Source organism: Solanum lycopersicum, chromosome 2 (assembly GCF_036512215.1).
Source record: "Solanum lycopersicum chromosome 2, SLM_r2.1".
NCBI classification, from domain to species: domain Eukaryota; kingdom Viridiplantae; phylum Streptophyta; class Magnoliopsida; order Solanales; family Solanaceae; genus Solanum; species Solanum lycopersicum.
The window spans coordinates 60,527,604-60,552,842 of record NC_090801.1 but is presented as its reverse complement, the minus strand read 5'-3'; the positions used below and the strand labels follow the sequence as shown (position 1 = coordinate 60,552,842).

The 25,239-nt window shown below is 31.8% G+C and overlaps 4 protein-coding genes across 5 annotated transcripts; 2 read left to right on the top strand and 2 right to left on the bottom strand.

Annotated features, from left to right (window-relative positions):
• Positions 1 to 1,144: 1,144 nt before the first annotated feature.
• LOC101264991 (cysteine-rich receptor-like protein kinase 26) lies at positions 1,145 to 4,268 on the top strand. Its single transcript, XM_010318319.4, has 7 exons — positions 1,145 to 2,008; positions 2,111 to 2,260; positions 2,355 to 2,485; positions 2,597 to 2,807; positions 2,953 to 3,190; positions 3,452 to 3,602; positions 3,715 to 4,268. Exons 1-7 carry the CDS (start codon positions 1,246 to 1,248, stop codon positions 4,069 to 4,071), a joined length of 2,001 nt encoding a protein of 666 aa, XP_010316621.1. The 5' UTR covers positions 1,145 to 1,245; the 3' UTR covers positions 4,072 to 4,268.
• Positions 4,269 to 7,419: 3,151 nt separating this feature from the next.
• On the top strand, positions 7,420 to 11,321 carry LOC101265296 (sulfite exporter TauE/SafE family protein 5). 2 transcript variants are annotated; one of them, XM_004232705.5, is made up of 4 exons: positions 7,420 to 9,671; positions 10,305 to 10,439; positions 10,517 to 10,666; positions 10,759 to 11,321. In XM_004232705.5, exons 1-4 carry the CDS (start codon positions 8,886 to 8,888, stop codon positions 11,065 to 11,067), a joined length of 1,380 nt encoding a protein of 459 aa, XP_004232753.1. In that variant the 5' UTR covers positions 7,420 to 8,885; the 3' UTR covers positions 11,068 to 11,321. The 2 variants fall into 2 exon arrangements, with proteins under 2 accessions (XP_004232753.1, XP_010316623.1); XM_010318321.4 differs by having other exon boundaries at positions 10,514 to 10,666.
• Positions 11,322 to 11,814: 493 nt separating this feature from the next.
• LOC101265602 (transcription factor ILR3) lies at positions 11,815 to 14,874 on the bottom strand. The gene is made up of 5 exons (XM_004232706.5): positions 14,424 to 14,874; positions 13,080 to 13,142; positions 12,770 to 12,844; positions 12,404 to 12,566; positions 11,815 to 12,294 (listed from the first exon to the last, which is right to left on the bottom strand). Exons 1-5 carry the CDS (start codon positions 14,546 to 14,548, stop codon positions 12,028 to 12,030), a joined length of 693 nt encoding a protein of 230 aa, XP_004232754.1. The 5' UTR covers positions 14,549 to 14,874; the 3' UTR covers positions 11,815 to 12,027.
• Positions 14,875 to 20,495: 5,621 nt separating this feature from the next.
• Positions 20,496 to 24,576, bottom strand: LOC101265882 (thioredoxin-like protein CXXS1). Its single transcript, XM_004232707.5, has 3 exons — positions 24,103 to 24,576; positions 23,857 to 23,979; positions 20,496 to 20,849 (listed from the first exon to the last, which is right to left on the bottom strand). The coding sequence occupies exons 1-3, from the start codon at positions 24,202 to 24,204 to the stop codon at positions 20,697 to 20,699; spliced, it is 378 nt and encodes a 125-aa protein (XP_004232755.1). The 5' UTR covers positions 24,205 to 24,576; the 3' UTR covers positions 20,496 to 20,696.
• Between the last annotated feature and the right edge of the window lie 663 nt (positions 24,577 to 25,239).

The window sequence follows — 25,239 nt, the reverse complement described above, 5'->3', positions numbered from 1 at the left end:
TACTTTTTTTTTCCTGGATATTCTTTATTTTTAATATGATTATGATGTTATTTAGTTTTACCAAGCATGATTAATAATTATATTATATTCATATAAAAGTATATTTTATGTACTTGTGCACTAATTTTGAAGAAGTTTAATGCATGGTAAAGGTATAACGTCCGACTCTTTAGTTCTTCATAATTAGGTATTTCACCCTTGAGCCTTATTACATGCACTATTTAAAAAAATCAAAGGTATTCATCTTACTAATAGATTGAATTATTAAAAACTGGCCATTCATTGTGTTCACTTAAATTTCTTAAAATAATGAGTGCTTGAAGGGTTAAATGAACTCAATATCTAATGGATATTTCAGTCACTTCAAGGCTTTGCGGTTATTAAATAAATAACGATGATATGATTTTATATGTATATCTTTACATATTTTTGTATCAAGTACAAGCCGTGTAGATTTTTCTATGAGATAGCTAATTCTAGAAGTTAAAATTCATCCCAGTGTATATATTGTTTCTCTATCCCTAATTACTTGTATACTTTGGAATTGACATATTTATTGAATAAGAAAATAATTATTGATATAATGAGTTTACCATTTTACCCTTATTAATTATAAAATAAATGTATTAAAAACGAAAGGTAAAAAATTTTAATATTTTATTCAAAGTAATTAATTGAGAATATAATAGTTAAAAGAATTATTTTTTTATTTGTCAAAAAAAAATTATTAATGAAAACTATAAAAAGAAAAAATTGAGAAGTAAGTAAATAGGGAGAGAAAGTATAAAATTGTAAAAAGAAAAGAAAAGATTAAAAAAACGTGTAAATAAGTGGAAATTTCCCACCATTTCGATGTGTTGTCTAAAAGTCAAACTTGTCATCGTCGGCCAAAGAGAACACCTAAGTCAAGAGTTGATTGACTTCCTATTTATAACGTCAAAACATTTCTAGCCTAACTCATTTCCATATCATCTAAAAATTAAAGTGATACGTAGCTCAATTTAATCCAGTAAAAAAATTATAAATATAAAAAGATATTTTATATAATAACCAAAGGTAAATGAATTTTTTTTTACATATATTGAATTATAATTTATGACACATTTTTTACCTACGACCCAACTCTTTATTAACTCATCAGTACAATTTGTTTTGACACCCCTACTATAAGCACGGATCAATTGCAGCCAAACATTCTATCAAACCTTATTTAAAGTATCTTAGTTCTGATTAAGCTTACCTTCCATGGCAAATCAACAGAAATTGCAAATTTTTCTTATTTTTCATATTTTTCACTGCCTCATCATAGCTCAGCCTGATTTACTATTCTCCGATTGTGGTCTCAATGGTAACTACACTCAAAATAGTGCATACCAGAGCAATCTTAACACACTCCTTTCCTCCCTTTCTTCAAATATGGATGAATATGGTTTCTACAACACTTCCATTGGCCGAAACACCGACATAGTCAGTGCTATTGTGCTCTGTAGAGGAGATGTGGAGCTGCAAGAATGTCGCAATTGTGTCAATAACACTGCTCATAAGCTTGTACGGTCATGTCCAGAACAGAAAGAAGCTTTTGGTGGGTATGATGACTGTATGTTACAGTATACTTCTCGATCAATCATTGGTACCTCGTCGAATGATCCTCTGCTCTACATGTGGGATTCTGGAAATGCCTCTAAACCCGAAGAGTTTAACCGGGAGCTCAAGAAATTAGTGGATAGATTACGAGGGGAAGCTGCAAATGGTGATCCTCTTCGCAAATATGCCACTGGTAGTGCCACGGATCCAAATGATCAGACTATATATGCACTCGTGCAATGTACTCCTGATTTATCTCCTCAGGATTGCTCCGATTGCTTAACGAATGCTTATGGAGCTATGGCTACTTGTCCCTGTAATGGCAATAGAGGCAGTAGACAAATAGGACCTAGGTGCAACTTCCGTTATCAGAGCTATCGCTTCTTCAAACAGGTGGCTGTCCAATCTCATTCTCCACCACCAGGTGATTCCTATATTGTGTAAAGAAGAGGATTAATTGGCCTTATATAACTTTAGCTGATACTTAATAAATACTAGAATTTATTGCTAATTAGATTGATGCTAGGTCGGAGCGCCTTTGCAGGAAAGGAGGATAAATCTGCTAGAATAGTCATTATCATTGTTGTGTCAACTGTTGCAACGATAATTTTTATGCTTTGTACTTTTGTCATCTTGATGAAGATGAGAAAGAGGAAGCTTATGCACAAAATTCAGAGTAAGAGTGGTTTGTTAATAGATAATGATTAAAGGAAAGTTGATTTCTAAATCTATGCTTTGCTGATTTGTTTTAAACTGCTATGTTGACAAAGGTAGACATGTGGACGATATTGATATTACTGCAGAATCCTTGCAGTATGATCTCTCTACAATTAGAGCAGCAACAGATAACTTCTCAAGTTCTAATAAGTTGGGAGAAGGTGGATTTGGTCCTGTGTACAAGGTGATTAGTCCTAATTGTTGCATAATAACGCGATAGTATCCAAAAAAAATGATGTCCAAGAGTTAGTTTCACTTCAAATTCATGATTTCCACTTGTTATGATATGCTTCAGGGTGTGCTTTCAAATGGACAAGAAGTAGCAGTCAAAAGATTGTCAGTAGATTCAGGCCAAGGAGATCTAGAATTCAAAAACGAGGTCTTGTTGGTTGCAAGGCTTCAACATAGGAATTTGGTTAGATTGCAAGGATTTTGTTTCGATGGAACAGAGAGACTTCTTGTCTATGAATTTGTTCCTAATGCAAGCCTTGACCAATTTTTATTTGGTATGTATTGTTTAACATTTAATTAACTTGATAGTGTAATTCTTCTACACTTTTCATATATATAAGCTAAATCTTTTGTAAGATATGGTGCTTGAGCATTAATAATATATGCTCTTCGTTTAACATTTGTCCAATGGTAACACAGATCCAGATAAACGTAAGCAATTGAATTGGGAAAAGAGATCCAAAATCATAGGAGGCGTTGCTAAGGGGATCCTTTATCTTCATGAGGATTCTAGGCTTCGGATCATTCATCGTGATCTCAAAGCGAGTAATGTTCTACTCGATGCAGAAATGAATCCTAAAATCTCAGACTTTGGCATGGCAAGGTTATTTACGCTGGATGAAACTCAAGGCAGCACAACCAGAATTGTTGGGACCTAGTAAGTTATACAACTCTCATTAGATAAGACTGTTTGATTTCATATGGTTCGGAAGGATTCATTAACCATTTAACAAGCAAGAACCAAAACCTCAATACTACTCGTAAGAGAAATGATTCCTTGAAATTACTAGAATGTGTAAGATGAGTTTTAGTTTGTTATCATCTAGTTGCTTCAGGAACGTAATCTCATTTTTGTTTTGCACCTCAATTAAGATACCCATTGCTAGAAAAATCTTGTAATTTAATGTTCTCTTTGCAGTGGATATATGGCACCGGAGTATGCAATGCACGGGCAATTCTCAGTCAAATCGGATGTTTTTAGCTTTGGAGTGCTAGTCCTTGAAATTATAAGTGGCCAAAAGAATACTTGTTTCAAAAATGGAGAATCAGTGGAAGACCTACTAAGCAATGTAAGTAACCAAGTTAATTAATCAACTAAACTAGGTGGGACACCATCCTTATGCATCAAATTCTTTTACATAATCAATGTAAGATTTCAAACTCTGAATTAAAATGTGACAGGCTTGGATGAACTGGCGCGAAGAAACAACTACAAATTTGATAGACCCCATGTTGAGGGAAAGCTCAGGAATGGCTCGTGACATAATGAGATGCATTCACATAGCATTACTGTGCGTTCAAGAAAATATTTCTGATAGACCAACCATGGCTGCAGTAGTTCTCATGCTCAGTAGCCTATCCTTGAATCTTCCCCTGCCTTCAGGGCCTGCATACTATACACACAACGATATTACTTCAGGGATCTCACTTACTCAAGAATACAATTCAAGATCATCAGGACCTAGAGAATTAGCCAAAAGTAAATCTATTAGTTCATCACATAATGAGGCATCGATAACTGAGTTATCCCCTGGTTAACATCCTTAGACATAATACCCTTCTTTCCTGAGTGTTGTGAATTAGTTTGTTGTTTGTTCCTAACTCTAGTTAGTCTAGAATTCACGAGATTGATTTATTAATTGTTTGTGTGCTTCATACAAAATTCCAACTTGTTTCATATGTATTAGTTATTACACTAATGAAACTGCTATATATTTAGACTGATTTCTAACTTATTGCAGTTACGTGACTAACTAATTACACTTCAAACATAATCAATTACAGGGTCCCGGCCGATTCCACTATCTTCTACAAAAACATAGGTTGAAAAATAAGAGGATACAAGTAAATATGACTATATGAGTTGAGTTTCTTTTCTGAAATCATATTCAAAGAGGAACAAGTAGGCCCAAAATTTCCAACCTTGTTGGCTTGTTCTCATCTACTCCTGAGTCCTGTATACATACATAAGAGTTGTTAGAATTCAATAAATTCTTAGTCACTTAGTCAATTCCAAAGAAAAATCAGATGTTGATCTGCCACCATTTCAACAAGAGAGAGTTGCTCGAATGGTAATCACTCCTCACCTCTAACCCTAAGATTTTGGATTTGAGTCACCAAAGGAGAAACTCAAAGCAGCAATAAAGCTGTAAAGATGAAGCTGATGAATTTTGTATCAACGCATATGAGTAGGGTATCCAGATCAATCAGCTTCAACAAAAAAATCAGAGAGGATATAAGAAAGTTTATGGGTCCGTACAACAATTTCAAGTTAATAAACAATAATACATAGGTTTATACTAATAAATAGGTTTACAGTCAAATATTAAGTGAATAATTTTATAAATATACAGAATTTGAGCAAAAGCTACTGGATCCGTCCCTGACTGTTTTCGTTTTGTTTCCGTGGAGTTTTAATTTGAAGGAGTCCACTTCTCCACTTGGTCTAACAATTATAGGTGTTCCAGTCTCACTCAAAATAAAACTTCTCCATAACTATCACTTGAAATATCAATAGATGCATCTTGCATGTGAATACAATATGTACAAGTCTTAGTTGAAGCGTCAAAATGAAAACTGGTGTGAAACGTTAGGTGGTCATTCATGAATATGGTCTATCATATTTAATAACTGATTAACGTGTGTTTCTCAGAAATTGTAAACGTTTTTTTTCTGCTCATACAAATATAGTCCAGTCTACTGCACCTTTCAATACGTTTTCTCTAGCTCTAATTACTCACTTGGAATTCCATGGCTTGCAAAGACTATCTTTTTATTGCGCTTATCATATACTATTACGATACAAAATTTGATATAAATAATGTTTTATTCAACTACAACTCTTATTGATATGTCAATTTTGATTGTTCCAATAAAAAGTCAAAACAGTTAAAGAAAAGAAAAAGAACATACTGCAAAATGAAAAATATATAAAGATATATAACAAAGTGATAAATTTGCAAAACAACATGCATTTAAATTACGATGCTTAAATGTGCACAGCAAACTGCATTTGGTTAAAAGGATAGACAGTATTTATAATCTCATTTAGTGTAAAAGGATACATATATTGCTTGAAATTACAGAGAAAACTGATAAAAGAAGAATGTCATCAACTTCATTTAACTAGCTTGAATCTAATTAGTTTAGATATCACTATCTTATTCCTCTAAAAAAGAATATTTTCTCTGTCCCAATGTACGTGGTACTTTACTTTTTTCTAGAATTAAACAGATTAAGTTTGATCAGGAATTTGCGTACGAAATCTTTAAAAAAGATTTAAATGAAATTTATATATTTATAAACTACTTAAAAAGTACTATAAAGATTGACAATTCAAAATATTTAAAAGATAAAAAAATAAACTCGTTTAAATCTCAAAATTTAAAAATTGAAGGAGATGAATTGGTGGTACCATCTAATCTTTCATCACTACGGCCAGATTTTAAAGACGATAAGATTCGAGAAGAAACCACTTTTGGAATATTGAAGAGCATGAATATAAATCGGTACGACAACCAATATTAAAAAGCTATACTATACAAATTAAAGCTATATAACCAAACTTTCAGTCATTTTCGTATCCCAGCCATTTTTCTTGTACCCTTTTCCACTTACATGTAGCATCTGATAATGTACTGAAAGATATTATCTTCATGCAAATTTTTTGTTTTTTACAAAAATACTAGGAAAATTTGCTGCCTATTAAGCAAAAAATGCTCAAAATTCTTTGGAAGTGTGCAAAGGTAAAAAAGATGGTTTCTTTGGATATATTTGATTCACTGTGGATAAGAACATCAAAAAGATGGATTCTAGAGGCTCAATCATCCAACTAGATATATGCTCTTGAAAACTTTATTGCTACCTATATATATATAATTTGAATAGAGTATTCACTTTTTCTACATAGATATTTATTAACATTAAATGTTTACATCAAATCAATAGACATGTGTCGATATATACACATCTATCACTTAATTAGATATAAGTGATTTGATTTTCTTTTCTTTTGTTTAAACTATCAAAGTTGGTATAGACACGTTATTTTTACCATTTCCCAGGTTACAGGTGCAATTGCCGCTGAAACCAACCTTGTCTTAGTAGGAGTAGCTGAAAAAGAAAAAAATATTTTAGTCTTGATTGTGTTAATAGGTTCTAATGGTTTTTTTAAAAAGAAATAAAGTCATATTGTTAATTAACATTATAATCTCAAGATAAAATGTTTTGTTATTTGTTTTTGTGCTCAAATACATGTCTTAGTTACTAGTAATTCAATTGTCAATTATGAATAACCTCTACTAATTAACAAGGTGCTGGGCCTTATCTTGTTAATTCGATCTAATGAGATAACGAACCTCTACTAATTATAAATATGAAAAAAATAAAAGTTAGACAGAATTAGGTATACTAGTACTAATCTCATTAGTAGCTATTAGGAAATAATTGAGGTGTTTGGTGATTTTTCAAATGAAAAAAGTTTTGCAAAAATAAAATAAAAAATTACCTACACCCTGAAAATGTATATTAATGAACTATATTTAATTGATAACCGTGAACATATATATATATCATTATTATAAAAATAATTTTTAGCAGCATTAAATATTGATATTAAAAAAGAGTGTTAAAATTTCTACTGACATTAGTTAAGTGTCATTAGAATCAATGTCGCTAAAGACTTTAAGAATATATACAAAAAGTAACAATTACTATGATCACTTTTATTATAGTGTTTAAAAATAATAATAATACATATTTATTGTTCCTCATGATATGTAAATGGTGAGCACATGCATTCATATTTTTCCAAGTTCACCCCAAGCTAGGAAGCCAAAAATTAATCATCCAACTTATCAAATCCAAGAAGCTTCATTTCATGAGTTTTTGTTACACAAGCACTCCAAAATAAAGTTTATTCGAGTGGTGTATCAATTGATTTAAAAGCAAGTTACACACGTCATTTTCGTCTATTATATTCTACCTAGGTATGGGCGGAGCCATCTAAGTCAAAAGATTGGTTCGACATACACTATTTGATGAAAGATTATATGATGTACAAAAATTAAATATTATGAATGTTTATATAATTTTGTACACTCTTATCACAAATAAAAAATAAAATTGCATACCTTAGCTAAATTTCTAGCTCCGTCAATATTGGGAGTACCAGGCTCGATCATTGTGACATTTGCAAGTTATAGAATTAGAATCAGCTTAATGTGGGACTCAACATTTTTAGGTTGCATTAATGAGAATAAAATTGAATTTGTTTTTCTTATCCAGCACCGGTCTACTGAATAGTACTTATTAGTTTGTTTATTTAAATTTTTATTAAATTTATTATTATTTTATTTAGTTTGTTGGATATTTTAATTTTTTATTTTTATTTTTTGAAATTTTAAATTATTATATAGATTTTTTGGTTTTATATTAGTTATTTTAAGTCTTCGTATACGAGACATTTTCAATCAATACTTTTAACACTTCCGCGGCATATAAACAACATTATATAAACAATAAAAATCGTAATTTTAATAGGTTACGGATAGGTCAGTGACGAATTATTAAAAAATTCTGTTAGCTGCATATTATTTCGCAACAGATTAACAACATATCGTAACTAATTTTTTTTTAAATTAATGCCCCATCCTACGTCTAAGGTTTTCAACGTCTTAGGATACTTGCATTTGATGCATATATGCTCCTACTTCTGTTTTCTAAAAAAAAAATCATCTAAGGAGCGTCCATCTTTTTGTTCCTTTTGGTAATTCAAATTCAGAGCCTTAAATTTTCTCAACTAGTCATTTTCAGATTCTGCTTATTTATTGTTCTCAAATACGTGCTATTGCCATAAAGACAATTAATGTCTTTAAGCATTCATCTGTCTCGATTTCAACTTATTCTTCAACCCCTTCAATTTCTTCGCTTAAAAGAGTAGCAATTTGATCAGTCATTATTATGTATCTGATATACTATATATTATACCATCCTAAGAAGCAACTCCACTGTTAACAAGCCAAATATATGCTTGGATGTTGATGATGTATACAATTGGTTGACAAGTGGCAAAACAATTCTACTAACCCCCATGCATTTTGTACTATCTATAGCTTCCCTAAGTCTCACAAATGTATCATACCTACGAATAGATTTTTAAATTTGTATAAAATTAAATAAATAGACATATACATTTTACGTGATATATTATACCCACGTAAGATTTCATATAAGAAGCATGTGTATTATGTCTATTTTTAATTCATCATTCTTTTTAAGCCACAACACGATCATAAAAGCCCCTCCTACTCCAAAGCACTCTCTCATTGTGACAGAAAAAAAAATTCAAGAAAATGAACTGTCATAACAACTACATAAAGTTTATATTTTTTCTTGTTTTTTTGGCATCTTGTAGATTTTCTATAGCAAAACAGACAAACCCCACCTCAAATATCCCCAAATTGGATCAATTCTTGAATGCAATTTATGAATGGAGGGCTAATCAGAAACAGAAACAAGAAGATGTGGGTTTAAAATTTGGAGTTTCAACTGTAGTAGCAGGGGTCCTCTGTTTTTTAGCAGCCTCTATATCAAGTGCTGGTGGTATAGGTGGTGGAGGGTTGTACGTACCTATTCTTACTATAATTGCTGGTGTAGACCTCAAAACAGCTTCAAGTTTTTCTGCATTTATGGTCACAGGTGGCTCTATTGCTAATGTTGTAACTAACATGTTTGTTAAAAGTCCTAAATATGGAGGCAAGATTTTGATTGATTTTGATATAGCATTGCTTTCGGAGCCATGCATGTTGTTGGGTGTCAGCATTGGAGTTATATGCAATAGGGTACTCCCAGAATGGCTTATCACTATACTGTTTGCTCTGTTTCTTTGTTTTTGCACTTTCAAGACATGTAAATCAGGATTCTTTTATTGGAAATTGGAATCAGAATCGGAAAAAGGAAAAAAAGAATTGGAAAATGGGTTGCTGAAAAATGAAAGTTGTGATGAAGATGATGAAGCTTTGTTGGAGAAGAAGGAAGGAAGAATTAGCAACATTCCATGGATGAAAATGGGGATATTGGTGATGTTCTGGTTTTCCTTCTTTTTCCTCTATCTTCTTCGTGGAAATCAATATGGACAAGTATGCCTACTTTTATCTTGTTCACTTCTCTTCTTTCGAGTACACGTTTCTTTTTAATTTGTCTTGCATTTTCCTTTTTTGGACACTTCATGCCATAACTTAGTCTTTTTATATGATGTTCATGTGACTAAATTAGTCCCTGCAAGTAATCTAATTTACTTTAGGTATTTGGTACTTTTCTCTGTTCCCTTGAAGGTTAAGTTCATTTGTATTTCTCATCTTCATTTTTACACTACTCTTGGTAGTTGGTAGCATCATTCCTGTCTTCTTTCAGAATTGTGAGAACTTGAGACTATAAAAGTAAGACAAAAAAAATGAAACAGGAAGAATTACTTAGATTCAGCTTAGAATATGACATACGACTCTAGTCCCTTTCTAGCATAATAATAGACTAAAAGACATTTAGTTGAGAGATACACATTATCTTTCACTTTCTTCGATCTTAAAACGGGAAACAAAGTAGGTGTAGTACCTTAGATTATAGACTTGAGATGTGTTATTGCTAATTTTAAGGACGCTAATTGCAAGACGTGGAAAGAAAAGGATAAATGATGATGAGGCAGTAAGTTTTTTTAAAAGCTAGGTTTACTTGTTTGTAACATTGTAACAGAAACTGTTCAAATCTATGTACAGGGCATCATTCCTATGGAGGCATGTGGAGTGGGATACTGGATCATTTCATCAGTTCAGTTTCCTTTGGCTATCATCTTTACATCATGGATCTTGTATAATAGAGGAAGTCAGCAGAACATGCCTTCCAAGAAACCGGTATTTACAAGTTATAAGAGACTATGTTGTTTGCTTAAACTTATTGACTAAGAACTAACTTGATTCGTTAAAAGCAGGAAGGAACCAGTGAAACTAAACATGGACCTTCAGGGAAGCTTATCTTCCCGATAATGGCACTACTAGCAGGGGTTCTAGGAGGCGTTTTTGGAATTGGTGGTGGAATGCTAATTAGTCCCCTTTTAATCCAAGTCGGAATAACTCCTGAAGTAAGCTTTGCTACTTGCTCTTCTTCCATCTTACTTATCCTTATATTTGTGAGTCTTTTCCTCATAACACTGATGACTTTGTTTTGCACCAGGTGACAGCAGCAACCTGCTCATTTATGGTGTTTTTTTCCTCTACCATGTCAGCTGTGCAATATCTATTTCTAGGGATGGAACACGTGGACGATGCCCTCATCTTTGCAGTTGTATGTTGCATTGCCTCAATCATTGGATTACTAGTGGTTCAGAGAGCCATAGAGCATCATGGGAGAGCATCCCTTATGGTATTTTCTGTTGGCACAGTTATGGCTTTAAGCACTGTTCTCATGACTAGTTTTGGAGCTGTTGATATCTGGAGGGATTACACTAGTGGGAATTACATGGGATTCAAGCAGCCTTGCTAAGATAAGAAAACGAAGAAGCCTTGAGAGATGGTCCAATTCAAGGCATTGTCCAAATCTTGCATTTTAATGCTCTAATAAAGAATTAGATGCTTCTTGCGAAGCTTTTGTTAAGAAAAAATCATACTATTAGATAACACGGGTGAATTGGGGCTATGAAATGTCTGTAATCTGGACTATGAGTTATCACATGATTATTACAAATACCTGTGTATTTCCAATTGTTATGTTTAAGCCATGAGTATTAGCTTGTATTACTACTGTCTCTCATAGAAGCAAATTTCCAGTTAATCTTTACTTGGCAAATATGGAATGACATGATATACAGAAGAAGTTTCTTCAATGAAAACCTACTTACAGTATCAAACAGAGTTTCTGAAATAGTTAAACTACGATGTAGAGTAAAAAGTTGTTCGGTGGACAAACATGACTCTCAACAAACAAATTGCAAAAAAAAACAAGTTTTAACAAATAAATTGCAATGTAGAGCTGACTAATCAAATGAGTGTTCAAGATCTTTTCAAGTCCATAAAAAGTAGAGCTAGTAGCTGATGATATATGATCTACGGAGTACATGGAAAAAAGAGAGCAGAAGGTAGCATTCATACACAGTCCACTCTATGGATTGTTCACATAGAAGAGAATGAACTAACTCTAACAACTAGAAGCTATTTAACTGAGTGCAAACCAGATTCAAAAATTGTAGAGTCAACTTAACAACCAAGAATGGCATGTCTTGAGGATGCTATGTTTGGTTAGATGATAGAACATAAGGGAGGTATTCATGTAAACTTCAACGAGATTTACATATTAGTGTACATAATCAGTTGATCAACTACCTCATTATAGTATATGTACCAATCTGCTCATATTAGGAGAACAAAATGTCAACAAACGTCAACAAAATTGTTGACATAGGAAACAAACATTTGCATAATTCTGGTAACAAGAAGTCACCACAATTTAAGCAACTGGAGGACGGAGAGAATGATCTTCTGAGGTATCAACTGCAGCAGGAGGCACAAACTGCCACATAGGGATTCCAGGGTAGCCAATATATGGCATCATTTTGCTTGCAAAGACTTGATGTGGGGCTGAGAAAGGGGAAGGCATTGCAGGAGGGTGTGGTAGAAATCCAGGTTGAGTGTTCATGGCCTTCAGATGCTGCTCGAGTTTGTCTTTCTCTGCTTTTAGCTTTTGTTTCTCATCTCGGAGTTCATTTTTCTCAGCCTGCAAAAGCCCCATCAAGAACCACTTTATACATAGCTCATTAAACAGAATAATAAGATAGGGATTAGGGAAAAAGTGAATCAGTATAATAACCAGATAATCATCGCACCTTCAATTCAATAACCTTCTCCTGCAAGTTGTTGTTCGACTCTTTCAGCTTCTGAGCTTCATCTCTCAACTGCACCACCATACGAACCGCATCACCTAGGATAACAGATTTATCCATTTTTGGCTGCTTTCCTGGTTCCAGAATAGAACTTAATTCTTGAAACCTTGAAAAGAAAAACAGAGAAGAATATTAAAACAATTTTATATTCTAAAAGTATCCCACTTGTGAGATTACACTAGTATGTTCTTGTCGTATTCTAAAAATATTGAATAAGAAGCAAACAGAAGTATAATTGCAGCACAGCCATCACTCAAGCATGCACACAGAAAGAGAAAGGAGGGAGAGAGAGAGAGGGAGAGTGTATGCCTGTCATTCAGCTTGTCCCTGCGCATTTTCTCCCTATGTGCTTTTGAATCAGATGCACATGCTCCAGATCTCACCCTGAAATAAATTAAGAGTCTCTATCATATAGGGAAGAGGAAAAAGAAACACTTCACAAACACAGGAAGGACATGATACGTTAGATGATGCCACAAGCATCAGTGCTGCTTTTCAATTTTCTGATATACATAGCACAAGACATATTCTAATGTTAGGTGCTAAAGGCTACTATTTTCGACTCTTTTATTTCTTCCTTCAAAAACTCCAATCAAGTAACTGATTAAAAGAAAAATACCTCTTTTTGGAGCCGCATTCCTTCAAACTATCTGAGTTGCCATAGGAATCTTCTAATCCAGAACTGTAATTAGGTAAGAAACACATCACATTCACCACACTGATTTGATTATCAATTAGTTTAGTTGTACAACACAAAAATGGAAAATCTTTTTCAAAATCAAGTATCTAAACCTTCAACTTCATATATTCAAAACATATCCATGCTCAATCATTAAATTGGTTCTTTTTAACTTGTTGGGGAAAAGGAAAATGAAGAAACATAGCTCATAAACTCATATAGTTGACTCCAACCTGTTTGGGACTAAGGTTAGTTGTTGTTTGAGAAAAGGAAATGAGTGCAGACGAAAGAAGGCCAAAGAAATCATTTACTCATATTCATTTGGAGCTTCTTTTATTTGTGATCTCTGCATCTCAGCAAAACTCCTAATTTATCCATTCAGTATTTTACATGATTAGCTAAAACATCTAACCTGGAAACCCTTGAAGACCAATATGTTTATCGATAACCCAATCCAACAAAGAGTTAAACAACAATAAAACCAATCATTTGACAGCAGTGAGGCACCTAGACCAAATCCAACTAGACTAACAAAATCTTCTTACTTTTATGCTATAGATGATGCAAAAGACGTTGGCAGTTGAGGAATAAACTTGAACATACTACAAAAGTTTCTTTTTGATAATTGTGGTGTCTGGGTCAACTTTCTCGCACCTCGTGTAGTTCCCAGTGATGCCTATCACCTCCCGCCAACATGTTGGCTAGGACAGATGGAAAGATCACCAAAAGTGTTTGTGTCTCTTGTGGGATTTGTCACAAACAAAACATTTACATAACCTTCATCTTACCCACAGCCTCCCTTATTCTGAAATAGACCAGCTTAGCTACAAAATCACCCAGAACCTAGATTGAACTTACCTCTGCCCATCGAAACTGGAACTAAAGCTATTTTACAAGTGACCAAGCAAAAAAAAAAAATCATCTTTGTCAATTTTAATAAGAAAGTGAACAAGCTAAAACTACTTGATAGTTAGCAGTCTAGTGATAATTAGCAACATACACTTCAGAAAAAAAAAATGTTTCTATTATCTTTTTTAAGTAGTACACTTGAGAAGAGTTCTTTATTTTATTTTTTGATATTTTGAATAGTTCACTTCAAGTTCTTTATTCAAGAAAAATTCAACCCCACATTCCCATTTTACCACTTAATTATTTAAAAAAGAAGAACAATTAAAGAATGAAACTTGAATCGTTAGACAAAACGTTCAAACAAAAAAAAAAGGGCAAAAAATCGATTAATTTAATTAAATCTGTTGAGAAAAAGAAACCCTATAAATTAAGAACCTGAGATTATTTGGAAGGGAAAAAGCGTTGGAGGGCCATTGAGCATTGGGTTCAAGAGAAGGAAGGTCTTCCATTAACCCTAATTCTATGAGCCAATTTGATCCGTCTTCCTCTGTTTCCGCCATTTTCTCCGACGTGAGGAGTACCGGTGCCGGAAAATTTCAGTTGAAGATTGTAGGGTATCCCAATTCCAGTTGGGTGTTAGGTGGAAGAGGAAAAAAGGAGGAAAATGAGGAGGAGAAGGAGAAGTGGAAGGAAATTATATGTGTGGTGGAGGGAGATTTTGTTTTTCACTGTGAAAAAGTTGAGACTTCCCCTACTTTTGACGTCAGCGTTCACTGGCACTTTTTTTTTATTATTTATTTTTAGCTTTCACTTGCATGGGCTTTTGACACCGTTACATACTGGATCCGAATTATTAATTTACTCTTCAAAAATATATATTTAATTTATTAAATTTAAAAATACAGTCCCATTTTATATACATGTTTAAATTCTCTTATGAGTATTTTTATATTCTTTTATTAAGAATCTTATGCATTTATAAGTGTGAAATAATTTGTTATGTCATATGGCGAATTAAGGTTTATATTTGAATTTAGTTAGTTGCGTAGAAAAGTATTTTTATAGTTATAAATAATTTAAGAATGAAATTAATAATTTATGTTAAATTCAATTATTTTTTCATTCTTCTTTTGACCACTAGATTTATATAAACGAGTGATAATATTTACTTTTTTTTGGGATAAGACATAAGTACATTTTGACCAAAATTTCAAAAATACACATAAACTTAATTAGGGCCTATTATCCCCACTCCACAAACTAATTTTAGATGAAATAAATACACCACAAACGTTGACATGTCACAAATTGAATACATGTCATTTTTTATTGATAACTTTATAATTAGTTAGTATACATAATTATTGATTTAAAACTTATATATATTTAATTATTTTTTATTATTTTCTTTATAGAATTAAATTTAAGATTAAATCAAAACATCATACAAAGAAAATAAAATTAAAAGATAAAAAAAAAGAAATGAATAAAAGTAAAAAAAAAAGAGTTCTGATACAAGGGAAAAGAAATGTATTAACTTAATCTAAATACAGATAAAGAAAAAAAAATTAAAAATAATATTTTAATTAAAAAAATAAAATTTAAACACATAGACAAATGTTTATAAATACAATCAATATGTATTGACTGAAGATGTCATGTCAAAACAAAAACTGCACAATAATATGGGGGAAAAAAACAAGTTTTAACAGGTAATATAATATTAATTAAATTTAAGTATGTTTATGAGATTTAGATGTACATATATCTTAGAAAGTACATATGTCTTATCCCGTATTTTTTAATTAATTAATCAAAATCTTAATCCCTAAGCTGTTTATAGTCTATTTTAAAGTGAGACTTATGACATATATTTTGAATAATCGAGAATCAAATTAAGTACAAACCGAAAGGAAAAACAAAAACATAACTATATATTCTATTTTAAAGCATAAAGGGAGTAATACTTGTTAAAAAGTTACTGGCTCGCTTGAATTCGTATTTTCAGTATGAATGAATGTCCATTGAGGTAAAGATAAAATTCTTCCTATAAATTCAAATTTGAAATGCAAATTTTTGGTTAAAAGTGAATATATCCCTACTTGGGAGGACTTTGTTTAATTACTTTTTGTTCTAAGTAATTATCAATATAGTCTTGTAAAATGCCACTTGTCCTTGTATATTATATCGATTAAAATCTGTTTTCAATATTTTTTCGATATTATTAATTATTATAAGAGAAAAAAAGCTAAAATCTATAAAGTATAATCATAAGTCTTGTAACTTCTGTTTTCTTTTAGTATCTTTTAATGACTTGTTTAATTCACTAGACGTGATATATTATACCATGTCAAAAGAGGAGATAAAATTGTTCCAAAAGAATAATCAATGGTAGTTCTCTAAAAAAATATATTTTTTCTTTATTAGAATAATTCAATTGTCGAGGGAATACCATTTGAATAGTGGCTACTCGTTGGTCTTATTTTATTTCGATAAAATTTAGAAGGTGATTTGATTCCCCGTTAGAAAGAAAATTAATTAGGTTTAGTTTTTTTTAGGAGAAAAAGGTATGAAATATGTTTAAATTTTATTGTTATAACAATCTCAAAATTTTGGACATAACCTATATATTACGCCATGCATTATTTAATAGTGTATTTCAAATATTATAAGTATATAGCTGAACATATTACTTCATTGTGTCATATAATCACCTATATAACTTTAAAATATACTATTAAATAATGTAGGAAAAATAAGTCTTGCCAAGAATTTGGACCAGTTACAACTATTATTAAAATTTAAATATATTTGAAACATTTTTTTCATTTTCATTTTATATAATATTCAGCACACCAGTCATCATGTTTGATTATCATTTTAAATTTCACATAATTAAATATATATATATGAATTATCAGTCAACCTATACATAAATTATAATTTTATATAGGCAAACTAATTAAATTCTACGTAGTTAATCATGTGCGTTACTAACACATTCCTGACTCATATCAGCAAACAAACGACTCCTAAGTACATTATGCATGAACAAGAGCTCTTAATTATCATTCTGAATTATTTGGGATAGTGCATATATTAGTGTTGGGCCATTAGGTTTTATAGTTTAATCATTAATCTTTAACTATTTTAATACATATTTAGTGATAATTAATAATTTTTTGTAAATATTTCTAAAGATTATAATAACTTTAGATCCAATAATAATTAACTAATATCCACAAAGACTTAATATATTTTTGTTAATATTCATATTTATTGTCACTAATATTATTTATTTTAATGCATGTGGACGACTTTTGGATAACTTTGTTAGTAAAGAGTGTATGTAAAACGTGTTTGAACAGTCAACTTTTGTGAAGATTTTTGTATGTTCTGTGAAAAGTTGTATCATTCCTATTCATCACTAGAAAAAAAAAAGGCATAAAGAATCTTTATATATATTGAAATTGTAAGTTACGCACCTTAAATTACGTGAGGATTTTATTACTTTTCTTAATTGCACAAAAAACAATAAGAAAAACTAGACATAAATAGGTGTGCAATTTACAGTTTCACCATAGTCGAATAGATTTTAGAGCCTTATCCTTGAAAAAATTGGATTAGTTTTCAAGAAAGAATTTTTAAAACACCTTGAGTAATTTAATAATCTGTTACTTCTCTTAGCTTGTGCATGTAATAAATTAGAATATTTTTTTGAATTTTTTTTTTAGAGAATTTCCAAAAGTCCCTTTATATTTCAAATTCAAGATCTAAAATGAGTGATCTATGATTCTATGTTTCTTATTTGTATACTTTTATTACTAGTAGTTAAAATGTACTGGTGTCATAGTGTGTCACGACTACAGCTTAATGTTTATATAGTTTTAGGATGTTTTATTTATTACTCCGCTATTATTCTCGTCCTATTTGTTATGACAAAAATATTAATTTGAGTATGGATTCAAGAATCATATATTAGAAAAAAAAAAGAAAAAAAGAAAGGATGCTGTTTGTCTTTGAGAATAAGGCATTCAGAGCCCTTCAAAGTGTTTCAAAATTATTACCACCATTAACAATGTCTCTTTTTCTCTAATGGTCCCCTCCTATGCACATTTATGCCTAGATATTTTATTCCAAAGAAATCTTATATGCCTATCTTCCATCCATTAGTGGACGTTGCTTTTTCAACTATTCCTTTTTTTGACTTCATTCATTCATGTAACCAAACTTATTAGTAGCAATAATTTACGTGAAAGCAACTATCCATTTATTTATGTATCCCAATTAATGCAACAAGTCACTCTGAGAAGTGTGATATGTGATATATACCATCATCTTAATAATTCAGTTGATTGGCTATCTAAAATTTTTTTTATTTTTTAAGAAAGTGTTTTCTTGAAACAAAAGTTGATTTCTTGTTTGTTTTCTAGTGTTGGTAAGTAAGTAGGCAAAAGGAAAAATTATTATCTCAAAAGCAATTTATATGTAATGGGAGGCAGAGGGAAGTGTGAGTGGGGAGTTGGATGGTAAAGGGGTACAGATTGGGGGTCTTGAATGGGTAGGAAGATATATACCGGCCATAAACATAAAATGTCACTTGTAGAACTTATTATCCCTGTATCTATTAAGAAAGTCATTTTTCTCATTTTTGAGAAACTTATTTTCCTAAAAAATTATTTTCCCAGATATAAGAAAACAGAAAATGTTTTCCTCCATACCAAACATACATTTTGTGAAAATATATTATTCCTCTTTGACAAGCAGGGGAGATTGGAGAGTCTTGATACAACCGTAAAATGTATTTGGTTATGTGATTGGGTTCATAGCTTAAAGATTTTTTTTATTTTTTTTTACATATAAATGTACAGGAAACTTGTGTATAATAATTTGGACATTTCTTAAATCATAGAGTAAAAATGCCTTTATTTTCCTTTCAGTATGGAACACTTGAGGAGAGTTCAGCCACCACACTCTAGGTCTTGCTCCATGACGTGGTTAGTTAGTTTCATGACTTTGCTTAGCTTTCAATTACATAAAAAAAAAATCTTTCATTATTTCAGTATCCTGAAAAAGAGATTCCATATACTCACTATTTTCGTAATTCACGTCCTTATAAGTAGAAAGATGTAAAAGGATGAGTATCCAATTCACGCTAAGAAATAGACGGGATGGTCTTAAACTATCAATAAAATCGAGTTAACATGTAGCCATCGTAATATATTTGATACTTTCTTGAAAACAACTAAAGCGTGAGAAAACCACACTCTATTTCTCCACTCGTTTACGTCAATGCCTAATACAGCAATACATATGTGCTAGACGAATCTCTACGTTGGTACCAAAAAAATATACTGTTGGTAAAACATCTTGATCCAGGAAGCTAGTACTTCCATAATTGTCTCGACCTATGCATACATATGAAAAAATGAATGAATAGTGAATACCCACATATATTAGATTCACCTCTCACTGATCTAACTCTTTCTCTAGTTGCAATTTAACGACATCCATGAGTGAGTCCAGTGGCAGGAATTTTATCAAGGGTGTCCAAACTTTTAATAATAATTCTTTGTTTTTTAAAAAAAAATGATAATTTAAACTATCAAAACAAATAATTAAGTTAAACAATATTTAATTAAATATAAGTAATTTTTTAAATAGAATTACAAGTGTAAAATTCAAAACTAACACGAAGAAAATAAAATACTATTGAAAACATAATTTAAAAATGTTAGTGCAATTATACTCGATGAAATATTTTCTTTTCTACATAAGACACTATACAACCGTCTAGAAATATTGAGATTCTATTCTTTTTATAATATGGTAATATAATTTGAATTATCGAGTCTCCTATTTATAGAAAAAGAAAACCTTATTCAATGAGGCAATTTTTTAAAAAAATTTGAGGAACTATTATTACATAAGGAAAATGTAATAAAATTTAAGGAAATAATTCTATTTTAATTGAAAAAAAATCCACGAGGAAAAAGTATTAAATTTTAGGAAATCTTATTCCACACTGAAAAGGTATTAAAATTTAAAGAAATAATTTATTTTTAATTGAAAAAAAATTAGTGAAAGAGGGATTTGAACTCGGGTTTACATCAAAATAATTAAAGAAAAAAGAAATACCCTTATGGAGAAATCAAACCCGGGCAAAGAGTAGGATATCGCCAGCTATTACCAACGCTGCTGCGCCTTATTTACAATTTTTAGGAGTCCAAATTCTATATATGTCAATATTAAATTAAAATTATACGTATATATATAGCATAATTTTTCGATGAAGACTGTCCTGGAGCCTACGTGGCTCTTCCCATAACAAAAGGAAAAATGTATTTTAACATATTCGTGGCAAGTTCATTTATCACACATTTACTGGTGCAAAGAGAAATTGAAGACCTTCCGTTTTCAGGATGCATGCACATAGATTCCAGGACCACTACTTATAATACAAGGCCAAATACCTTCTCAGTGTCCAGAAAAGCCATTCACCGCGTATTACGTTCATTAACTTGTTACATTATTCATAGAAACCTTGAATACATAACTGTTTTTAACACTCAACTATAAGTGGATATGGAATTATCTGACATTTAAAGATGAAACAGCAGAAGCCACACAAACAAAAGAAGCTTCTGTAGTACTGGCACACTGCATATCAGTATATATTTATGTTTGTATATGTGATATGTACTTGGACTAGGGTATATCTGTGGGGTTGGATTGAGCAAGACTGTGGATCCTTTTCTTCATCTCATCTGGATTTGCACCAACTATCTTGTCAACTGGCACTCCACCTTTCAGCAGCAGAAATGTTGGCATGGCTTTCACCTCATATTTGCTAGCCACCTCCTAGGTACCGCAAAACAAAAAGTGTGTATATTAGGTAGAATTAACTTCAACAATATGATTTATCTTGAGTTCCTCAAGCACCTTTTATTGTCCTGATGCTTTTGTATTCGCATATATCAGAACTAGCATTGTTGCTTGAATCTGAACACGGGATTGAAAAAAATATGACCAAACATTCAAGTTGTAAAAAGGATCAAGGTTGTGAAACTAAGTGGTAGCCCATAATTATATCAGCCAACTATGTCTATCGATCAACTGAACAAAAGCTTCCATCTTCTAAGATTATGTTAGCATATTAAACCAGAATATTACTACTCGAATGGATTTTAGGAATACCCCTTGTTGAAAGAGAAATAACAAATCTTTTTTTTTAACAAGTGAAAGATAAATAACAAATCTTCAAATAACAGTAATTCAGTTACATATAATCATCATATAATTGGACAATGGTTTCTATGGACAACATCGAGAAACTCAACAGTCTATAGAAATTTGTGCAACTGGATTTTCAACAGATCAAATTGACAGCAGAGGAGCATTGTGAGAATAACGCAACTAGAATTACTCTTTTGGAAATACCAAAATTATGCTACAGCCTAATTAAATTAATGAGATTCTCCAACCACAAGTAATAGAGAAAAGATCAGGACTCACTGAAAAATAATTCGGTTAGATAATCATCAAAGTCACTCCACAAATGGGAATCCAGTAGTCTTAATCTAACAAATCTTGAGCAATGCAAAAAAGTATCTGAAGTGACTGGTAAAAGGTGAAGCCTTTCCCTAGACAAAATATATGCAGATTCCACGGCTAATTGCGGTTAGGAATTGCAACCAGGAGAGCAAGAATCTCTCAACTTGGCAACTTGCAAATAATTGAAATGACTATTCTATTCTCTAATGTCTTAAAGATCAACGAGCTTATATCATAAATAACAAAATAAATGACAGCACAGTTGGAAGAGCTTATATCTCAGATATCATTATTCTCTCATTCAATATGGGAAATCCAAAAGAGGTGTGTTTGTCCGTCACTTCTTCGTAAATAATTTCATGGTTTTAATATCTTCATAATTCAAGTAACATTTACTTTTTGAGAAAAGGTAAAGGAGGATTCTAGTATTATAGTGAGCATGTGAGTCTTTCTGATTGCTTAATGTTTTAGAAAATGAGAAGCAGCAAAACAAACTTTTGTCACCGGGTGAAAACTTGATAAAAAAAATATTATGGTTGACTCTGTTGACCTTTGACAAGCATGTAAATAATATCAAATGACTTTGTAGAAGGGTAGAAGCCAAATAGCCTGAAGTGTCAAGTTGAGACAACTAGAGAATAAATGCCTTTAATAGACTAGATCAGATTATAAGCAAAAAATGGAACTTGGGATATTCCATCAGAAAATAGAAAGGGTAGAAAAAATATTCAGAAAAACGATGAAGATGTCAATCTAGGCCTTTTATGTCGGGTGTTGCAGGACCTTTAGTATAACAAATCCCACCAGAAGCATCTTATAGTCCAAACAGTTCCTTTTTTCATGCAAATCTCCATTTCAAGTGGATGATACTAAATTATTAACTAGGTAGAAAAGGACTCAGCTTTTGTACAACAGGAGTTGCCTCCTCGTCTGATTGAAAGGCCCAGGATAGTAGACAAGCCAAGAGAATCAAAGGGAAGAACAAAACTAATCAACTTTTTATGAACGTAAATGAGTTATCACTTTGTCTACGAATATATTCTTGTTGCACGATGTGATATTGGCATATTATATGCCTAGGTCACTCTTACCTCATTGCATGAATGATTCATCATAATCAAGGACTAGCCTCCAGACACTAGACAGTAGGACAGATGAACATAAGTTTGACCATGTAACTAAGCAACTGTCGGAGAACAGGCACAATATGTCCACGCCAGTAGCTCATGAAACTAAAGAGACTGAATATTATTCTCAGACTAGTGAGAAATGACTTGTTTTCATAAATTAAATGTTTGAGTGAAGGAGAAGATACAAGAGATGGTTTCAATTAAGGACATTTCAAGAGTCATAAATTTTGACTTGGTGTAGAGGATTTATAAAAGACCCCCCTGACGCCAAATGACATCCCTATCCATGACGTTGAACTCTGCTGTAAAAGCAACATAAATTAAACCCAGGGCAGGTAGAAACCAAACAGTCCAGTACCATTCATTATTTGATCAGAGGATACATTAAGTCCAAAATATCACATACTCCTCAAAATATCCATCTCAAATGTGCTTCCTAATCAAGCTGTGAGCTTTCAGACGGAGCGCATTTCCGAAAAATTTGTAAACAAGGATGAATTTTAGCCCAATAATTGGATCCTCGCATCTTTTATACTTTGTTATGAGATCTCAACATGCTATATTTAATTAGAGAAATATACTACCAGAAAGCTAAAGAAGGACCTTTACAGCTCTAGTATAAGACATCAACTCGCTATTCTTTTATCAAGTAAACTGGCTCATAAAAACTACCTCTTACGCGGTAAATGTTTTCCAGCTCTTACCCTTTCTCGTTCATTTAATTGTAACCTTTAATCAATGAAGAACCACACGCTTCTAGCATTTCCTTGAATAATTGAACATATTGCACTAGCAATCCCGTTGTGAATTTCTTGATACAAATCATACATGATCAAGACAAAATGACAATTATTCAAATCTATACCGAAGTTATTACTATGCCACATGCCTTTAAGTCATGCAAATTAACTCGAACATCTAGAATACACTCAGCTATTTACTCAGGAAGTGGACTACACTTTAAAAAGCCGACCAGAGAGACACACAATGATACAATATAATATAAACTACCATTAACAAGGTTAAGCCTATATCTCTCAAAGGGATGCCACAGGCAAGTAACCTCTCATAACTAGACTAGCCCTTACAAGTATGTTAAGCAAGGCAAATTTCTGCATCCTTTTTTTCTCATCTTTTAGGCTTTAAAGTTGTGTCTTTTACACCAAAGGGCTAAAAGACCTCACCTTGACCTCATCCACATCAACTGTGAGAAAAGACATATTTTGGTACATATAAGCCAACTCCTCCATAAAGGGTTTCATAGCCACAGAGGGAATACACCAAACAGCCGTAAAGTGTGCCACAATCTACAAATACCCACAAGGAAAAAATGAATTTTTACACATACTAGACATTGGAAACTTCAATAAAGATACCAACTTTTCAGAAACAAAAATAAAAACTTTTATAAGCATTCAGGCTTTACTTACAGGGCATCCTTGAAGTGTGGCTTGATTTACATGAAAATCCCATGATTCCTTAGAGTTTACCTTGACAACTCTTGATTTGGTCCCCTGTTCTTCAACTTCCATTATTCAAAATTGAGAAGGCCAAGTTTGTGTTTATCCAAAATAGTCACTTAAAAGATGAAAAAGGTCTAAAAAATTTCCGAATAGAATTAAGAATTGGACCCCGCCTTATGAGTTATACATTTTTGGCTAAGAATAGATTGATAGAAATTTTGGACCTTTTTCGAAGTTTCTTCCTTATCTGGTTTTATTTTTAATAATACAAGTAGAAATTAATCATGATTTTTTAAAACTTACGATTGTCCTTTCCTCATCTGATTTTTGGGTTTGGCACAACTGCACAATTATAGTGGTGATTTAGGAATTGCAGTAGCATTCTGGAGCACACATAAGAGAGAGTAAAAATATCGTGTAACCTAAGATGTATATGAAATTTAAGTAATTCTATTATCATTTGGACTACAACTTATTGATCGGGTTCGATTCTGCAACAAACTTCAATGGTTGAGTTGAAGTTTTACTATTCTCTTGGTTTAAAAAAGATATTCTAATTTGATTTGGAATTTAATATTATATTTCTAAAGTTATTGGTATCTTTATTTATGCATCAATGACGATAGATGCATTCGCCATAGTTTTAGCATTACGGCAAACCCGTATCAAAATGCCCTTTAATTTTGTGATCTTAAATATATCACGTGAAAAGCTAAAATATAATTTTAAAAAAATTAATAAATTAAAAATAAAATAAAAATATTTTTTTTTAAACGCAAGGAGTAAAAATTTATGGCTCCATTTATAATTGTTGGGTATTGCCTGCTAAGAAAATTAACCAAATATAAGGATGTCACATGGGCTGACCTGGGTCTGACACATTAGAGGGCCGAGCTGATTTGCACATATAGAAACTTCCCGTGGCACTATTTAAAATTTAACCTCAATTTAAAAAAGTGTAAAAATAAATTAAATAATCATTTCACCTAAAGTAGGAGCAAAATTCTGGTTTGTCAGCCCAAAAGAAAATCACTGTAATTGATATTGAGCAAGTTTTCCTTACTAATAATTTGTTGTGATTATCATAATTTTGGTCACAAGAAA